The sequence below is a fragment of the Vigna radiata genome, chromosome 7, assembly GCF_000741045.1.
Source record: "Vigna radiata var. radiata cultivar VC1973A chromosome 7, Vradiata_ver6, whole genome shotgun sequence".
In the NCBI taxonomy this organism is placed as follows: Eukaryota; Viridiplantae; Streptophyta; class Magnoliopsida; order Fabales; family Fabaceae; genus Vigna; species Vigna radiata.
The window spans coordinates 5,062,031-5,069,682 of record NC_028357.1 but is presented as its reverse complement, the minus strand read 5'-3'; the positions used below and the strand labels follow the sequence as shown (position 1 = coordinate 5,069,682).

Sequence of the window (7,652 nt, the reverse complement as noted above, 5' to 3'; positions counted from 1 at the left end):
TTTAGATTATTTTATATAAAATAACTCAGAAAAATAGTTATCCAAAAAATCTAACATGAAAATTTTCAGTTAAATTATATAATTCAGTGTTCAAATAAAATAATTTATTATTATTATTATTATTATTATTATTATGTTATAAAATTTATAATTAATCAAATTTTTAATTTGTACAATAGCATGAAAAATGAATTCTTGCATTGTTTATACATCAATTTAATTAATGACATCCCTATTGATAATATAAAATATAGGATAGAAATATAAGATATAAAATATAAAAATGAAAATACTATATTATTACTGAATTTTTTTTATTAGTATGGACAGTGAATTCTTACATTATTTACACATCAAATTATTATTCACATCCTTATTAATAATAAAATATGAGATATTTAATATATATATATATATATATATATATATATTTATTTATTTATAAACTAAAAAACATAATATAAAATATAATATATAAAGTATAAATAGAATATATAATACAAATCATTTTTTTTTGTCTTTCTTAATATTCTTTTATAGTATTTTGTCCTACTTCTATGTACATCTTTCCAAAAGATTGAAATTAGAGAAACTTGAAAAGTTTTCTATTAATGTTGATGAACACTTTTTTAGTAAAATTCATAAAGTTGGTGAATGTTATGTATCCTATAATATTTTTTTGAGACGATATAGACCTGAAGTGAGCAGAGAAACTCTACTATAGCTTCCAACCTATACAGACAGATACTGTGTACATAGTTAATTAACTAATATTCTATTATATACTTAAAACTAATTAAAAAAGCATATTAATTATTTAAAATTAAAATAAAATTTATTTTAAACCAATAATTAATAGAAAAGATATTGAAATTAATATGAAATAAAAGTGTCAAGATTCAAAAAGAAGTATTCTAAGAAGAAACATGAAGATGAGAAAAACATACATATAAAAAAAAATAAAAATAAAGACTTCATGAATATATGTAATAAATTAACATAAAAGTTGAGAGTATAGTTTAATAAAAGTAAAAATATATTCATTATTAATTAAGAGTAGTGTTTTGTTACATAGATTCTGAAACAGTGAGATAGTAATAAGTCCTCAAACTGCCCGTTAAACTTCTTTTGTATTATTTTCTTTATTTTTATTTATTTATTTTTCTTTTTAGCATTTATTATCAAACTTCAAGGTGTCAAAATTCTTGAGTTTCAAGCATTGGAAACATCGCAAACAAACGAAGGGAGAAAGAAAAGAAAAACTGTGTTATCTCTTCACCACCTTATCTCTACTGACAATGGAAAATGCTAATGGTCCTAACAGCATCAAGCTTAAAGGAAATTCTGATGAGGAAGTATTTCAAGTGAATGAAGAGGTGGAGGTAATATCAAAATTTTGAAAAAGATGTAAAATTTTTTAATTGAATTTTTTTGAACTTCTTACCGATTTTATACTTTGTGCATGTGATTCTTAAGTTGTTAATCTGTACTTTTGATAGCTGTTACTGTGTTTGAATGCTTTTAGCTTCATTAAGCATGCGCCGCTGTTGCTTTTTTAATTAAGTTTTGGTCTTTTCTGGTTGATGAGTTTTGGGCGAATCTCAATGTGCTTCATGCAAAAGGTATTTGAATTTGTGGTTTTGTTTTTGTGCTCACCGATGCATTCTTCTTCTCTTTGTCCTTCATGCAAAGGGTATTTCAATGAAGATGGTGATGTTTTTCTCTTGTGATCACTTTCTCTGAGAGAGTTGAGTTGTTTTGATCTGAGATTTGCATGCGTAGGGATTGAGAATGTTTTGATGTTTTTTTCAGGTGCGGCGTGTAGAGGAGGGGTTCCTAGGATCATGGCACCCTGGGATAGTTATCAAGTGTGGAAAGGTGAAGTGCTTTGTCAGATACAAGAATGTTCTAAAAAGTGACGGTTCGGGTTATCTTGTAACTGCAGTGAGGGTTTCAAAAGCATCGGAATCTTCCAAGTATAGCATGCGGGGGTTCATTCGGCCACCGCCACCTTGGGTTGAGTTTGGGAGATTTAACCTTAACTATGGTTTGTGCGTGGATGTAAACTGTCAGGGAGCTTGGTGGGAAGGAGTTATACTTGATCAGTGCGATGGAATGCTGAAAAGGAGCGTGTTTTTTCCAGATTTGGGTGATGAAATGCAGATTGAAATTCGTCAACTGCGGATTACTCAGGACTGGAATGAAGTTACACGACAATGGGAACTAAGAGGAAACTGGGTGTTTCTTGAATTGCTGGAGGAGTATCAGAATGGATCATTTGTTGGAGTTTCAGCTAAACAAATGTGGTATGATGTACTGGTAAAAAAGAGATTTGGCATGAGGGGAGAGTGGGCATATAATCAGAAAGAATTGTACAGGGAAGCAGTGTTAGGTGTAGTTGATGACTACTTAACTCTTAGAGTGAACAAAGTTTTCTCAGTTTTAGACTTCCCACCAGAGCAAGAATCAGTTGAACCAATGGCCAGTATTGATTTGAACATGGCCTTGTCTGATAGAGATAATTTTGTCCAGAAAGAAGCTGCTCCTCTTGTTGAAGAGGTTTTACCTGAGTTTGAAATAGAAATTGACCTTGAAGGTGATCCTGAAGTAGATTCTGGTGAGAGATGTGAAAACTCAAGGGGTTCAAAGGCCAAAATATCTAAGAGTCAAAGCAATAGATTGGCTCCACAAGGATCAGGGAAGAGGGTGACAAAGGCGTCTGCTGCCTCTAGTCTTTTACCTCCGGATAAACCTCTAACTATTCTGTCTTGGTTGATGGACAACAAGATGGTGTTTCCAAGATCTACCGTATATTATTACAATGAAAAAGCATGGTACCATGCAGTTTCAAGTTGGACTAGAGGGAAAGTAACTCGCAGTGGAATCAAGTGTTACTGTTGTAACATAGTTTACAGTTTTGTTGGGTTTGAAAATCATGCTAGTGGAGTGAATACCTGCACACCATCTGCTTGTATTTTTTTGAAAGATGGTAAATCACTCTTAGAATGCCAAATGGAAATAATGCAAAATCTGGTGAGAAGAGAAAGTAGCGAAAAACCAAGCATTAATTTCCCTTTGGAAGAGAATGACTTGATTTGTTCGCTTTGCCTCTATGGTGGTGAACTTATTTTATGTGATCAATGTCCATCTTCATTTCATATGACGTGTCTTGGGTTGGAGGTAGATTAACCATATTCTCCTTCTCAATCATTATTTTGTTTTTACTGCTATACATTACTTCCATTTGGTACTTTCATATCAATGATTGGTCCTGCTGGATCTGAGTTGTTTCCTTCAACTTCTTCTATGAATAGCATATCCCTGATGGTCAATGGCTTTGCCCACAATGTCGTTGTGGTATTTGTCGCCAAAGCAAACTAGACGAAGATGAGGATGGCCATGCTGCCCTTACTTGCGTACAGTGTGAACATAAATGTAAGCACAGCTACCATGAACTTTTACTTTAATATTTCATCCATTTCTGGATATCTTTTGAGTGTGTATTTGTAAATCCGGAGTTATCTTTGTCAAACTTGTGCAGACCATGTTAGGTGCCTGGAAAATGGAGGCATAGATTTATCAAGATGTTCAGAAAACTGGTTCTGTGGAAAAAGCTGCGAAAAGGTACAACAACTCCGTCTTCATTTCTTTCTTCTCCTTTTCGAAAACTGTAGCCATCATTTGCATGAAATATTTGTTTACCTTCAACCGATAAGGTACAACAACTCCAAATCCTTTTTCTTTCTTTATATTTTATTCATCTCTTACTTTCATTAGTAGCATTCTTTTACTTTTGACTCATGAAAAAGTTTTATCTTGGTGACTTTGCATTATGTTATCGAGGGTTACTGTGTGTATGTTTTTGCAGATACACAATGGCCTTCATGAGCTATTAGGAAAGCCAGTTTTAGTGGGTGTGGACAATCTAACATGGACATTGGTGAAGTTTATTGAGCCTGGATGTGATGATGTTGGTAGAATAAGACATGACAACTCAGTAGCAGAAAATTACAGCAAACTCAATCTTGCTCTTGCGGTGATGCATGAATGTTTTGAGTCCCTAAAACAAAGTTTATCTAGCAGAGATATCATTGAAGATGTTATATTCGGCAGAAGGTCAAATATTGCTATATATCCTTTAAGATATCATCATAATATTTTCTCTTGCTCTTTGTACTTCTGTTATCTACTTGATTTACTGCTGTTTTTTGTTTCTAAATTTTGCTACATTGTTGTTCTTTCTCTTGCACTATACTTGATATATCTGTACTTTGGAACTTTGTAGGTCAGAGCTAAGGCGATTAAATTTCCAGGGTTTCTATACTGTACTACTTGAGAGAAATGAAGAAGTGGTTTCTGTGGCAACTGTTAGGTGAGGATAAGATCTTTCACCATCAAATAATAGGCATTTTTTTTATCATTTCATGTATTACTCATTTTATTCAATTTATCTATTGAAAATAATAAAAATAGTGTATTAGATGAAACTCATTTATTACAAAAAAAAAATTACATTACATTGAATTAAACAATTTAATTTTATGGATGATTGATGATGATCCATTCCCTATTTTCTAAGTTCCAACAAATTTGATGATCAATACTTAATGTTTAAATCAATTTCATCTATTTGTTTCATGCTTAAATCTTTATTGAAAAATAATTAGTTTTTAAAGTGTTTTACCTGTGCAACATACAAAAAAATACAATTATTTTGTCCTAAACATGAGAAACATATATTTAATATTCAAATTTATGCATGAAGTTTACATGCAATGTTTTTCTTGAATTTATATTAAACATTGGTATTTATATTTATAGTATTTTAACAAACATCCTATTAATTCTAAGCAATGTTATTTCTTGATAAACTTTTATAACAATAACAGCCAGGGAACATTAAGAAAATGTTTCCAAATGGTTCAACAGTATGAGAAGAATTATTGTCATCTTAGAAGGAGAAGTCTAAAATGTGCAACTTAATATTTGTTTTATTTTTCAATGTTTTGCATAATATATTTGTCTAAATTGTACACTCAAACTTAAAAACACAAGAATCTCGTAGATACAAGGATAATTAAAATAAACATAAAATTGTAAGAAAAAGAAGAGCATATTTTTAGTTTGTTTGAATAAAAAGATTATATTATCTTCACAACAAATACTATGAAAAGATAATAAAATATATTATCCTAGAATGAATATAAATTGATATAAATGTTGACGACTAGAAAATTATTTTTAGATTGAAATAACTGAAATTAAGATTTATTTGAATTTATGAGGCTAATGATATGTTTTGGCAATATGTAAGGGTCCACGGGGAGAAGGTAGCAGAAGTACCTTTTGTTGGTACAAGATTACACTACCGTCGACATGGATTTTGTCGCATTCTGATGAGTGGTCTTGAACAGGTTTTTTTATTGTCTGTTTACCTTTATTTGAACCCTTTTATTTAATATACTGTATAGTAACTGCATGCGTCATTTTCCTATTTTGATTAAATTTATTGTCATACCATGTGCTTTTATAAACTTTCTCACGATTCTAATTTAATATTAGGGCAATAATTTATTAGTGTGTGATACGCACACGCATGCTTTCTATTATTATAATGAAGCACGTTAATGGTATAAAGAATAATGATATCCCTAACTTCCAAAGATGGAGGATTTCCATATATAGTACAGAATAATAAATAATCTGCTCCTTCAAAATGAACCCATGGTTGACCCAAATATCTACTATTAGATATTGCCCTTTCTATATATGACCCATGGTTTTCTCAGTTTCAACACTTAGTTTCATTACCTTTACCTACAAATTTGGTTGTTCTACATAGTATTATTGTTTTCAATCATTTTAATTTCTTCCTCCATTACCTTAATCCACACATTATATATATCAAAGATCTTACACTATAATCTTGTTGTGTAGGTGAAGGAAGATCTCCGAGATCTTTTGTGACTTTTTAAGTATTTTTTTAGATTTTTGTACTAGAACAAAGATGTCATCAACTTCAACATCTTTATTAATGTTGATCTTCTTTGTCTATTGGTCGTAAAGTATGTAACTTTCTGGATATGTTGTTATATCCCAAGAAGCCTCCCCATATAGCCATGTCTTCTAATTTTGCCTTGTTTTTTTCAAGAAAATGTATGTGAAGGAAAAGGTCATTGAGAATCGATTTTTTCATTACTATGAAATCAGCTGTTACATAACGCAGAGCATATTCAGTTTTGGTTTCATGAGTTGTAGTAATTTTTGAAGTTATGAATTTGTGATGTGTAGTTTTGTTTGTTCAGTTGCTGATGCAATTAGGTGTGGGGAGGCTTGTTTTGCCGGCTGTTCCTAGTACGCTGAAGACATGGACTGACTCTTTTGGTTTTGCAAAGATGACCGTTTCTGAGAGGTCTAAATTTCTGGACAACACCTTCTTAAATTTTGAGGGTAGCATCATGTGCCATAAGCTGTTGATCACGATTCCACCTCCATATTCTGGCTTCTTAATACCTAATTTTGAGAGTACATCATCTTCTCAATTCAATTTATTATTCCTCTTTTTTTCAAACTGTACAAAGAGGATTAACTTTGATATTTCCTTCTGCAGAGTCACATTCCAGATGTCATGTTTTACCTCAATATACCGTTGACCTCAATCAGTCTATTTCAGTATCAGAAGGAGGGATGATATATCAGCAAACGGGGAAGTAAGTCTCCCTTCTTTTTCTTTAATAACATCATCAAATCTGTACCTGTACATAACTAGAGATTTTATGTTGCGAAGTGAGCATAATGATGTTCTTGAGAAATTTTATATTGGAAACTGATGACAGTGTTGGTGTTGCATCTAATGAAAGTGGTATTTTTCAGTACTTGTTCAGGCAACAACAATGGCGACAACAATGATTTTGTTACTAGTGTTACTGTTCCAGTCAACAACATGGTACTTTGTTCTAACTGTTTTCAAGAGTCACACTCTCTTGTTACCTTATTTCTTTATGTGGGTTCTTGGTTATGACCCATGATTTATTGGTTCTTAGGAGAAAGAAGTTCCTGGTGATCAACAGTATCTTAATGGAAGCAGCTCACAGTTGGTTCATGAAAAACAAGGTGACGAGTACAACAGTCAAAAGAAAGTAAGGTATCTGCATAAGGGGAGCTTCTGATGTTCATGCATGGTTTTACACGTGCAAAAAACCAACTTGCCTTCATGCAAACTTTCTGCCTGTGAATCTGGTTGATTCTGGAATGTTTTCTTTTTCTTTCGGTTTTGGAGTATGTTGAAGTTGACATAGGTTTTGTTGTTGCGTTCATATGTTATTCAACTCTTTTTTTATTGCTAAAAACCTAAATTGCTACTCCTTTTGTTTGTTAGCATAACATGACAAAGATTTGTGTCCGTTACGTCTTTTCAAACTGTAACGATTAATAATATCAAGACACATTTTTACATTCATTTGACACAGAATATAAGGGTAAAATAGTTTAAAAGGTGTAAAATTTTGTAGTTTTTCAAAAAGAAGAAAGGAAAAAGTAAGTAAGAATAGTGTCAAATGAATGTAAAAAATTAAGGTTTGTCAAAGAATATTTTTCAACTGTAATATCCACTTTTATTTTCACCAATATCGGATCCTTATTTCATTTCTATA

General features: G+C 31.5%; 1 protein-coding gene across 1 annotated transcript; it reads left to right on the top strand.

Moving 5' to 3' along the window:
- Positions 1-1,232: 1,232 nt before the first annotated feature.
- On the top strand, positions 1,233-7,405 carry LOC106765972. The gene is made up of 11 exons (XM_014650734.2): positions 1,233-1,382; positions 1,813-3,180; positions 3,315-3,435; positions 3,542-3,624; positions 3,869-4,116; positions 4,286-4,372; positions 5,315-5,414; positions 6,306-6,525; positions 6,611-6,710; positions 6,874-6,946; positions 7,044-7,405. The coding sequence occupies exons 1-11, from the start codon at positions 1,299-1,301 to the stop codon at positions 7,167-7,169; spliced, it is 2,610 nt and encodes an 869-aa protein (XP_014506220.1). The 5' UTR covers positions 1,233-1,298; the 3' UTR covers positions 7,170-7,405.
- The last annotated feature ends 247 nt before the right edge of the window (positions 7,406-7,652 follow it).

Excerpts from the sequence above, each read along its gene's own strand:
- LOC106765972 (XM_014650734.2), top strand. The coding sequence starts at position 1,299 with ATGGAAAATGCTAATGGTCCTAACAGCATCAAGCTTAAAGGAAATTCT. Across the intron at positions 4,373-5,314 it reads GTTTCTGTGGCAACTGTTAG|GGTCCACGGGGAGAAGGTAG; the intron begins GTGAGGATAAGA and ends GCAATATGTAAG. Across the intron at positions 5,415-6,305 it reads TGATGAGTGGTCTTGAACAG|TTGCTGATGCAATTAGGTGT; the intron begins GTTTTTTTATTG and ends TTGTTTGTTCAG.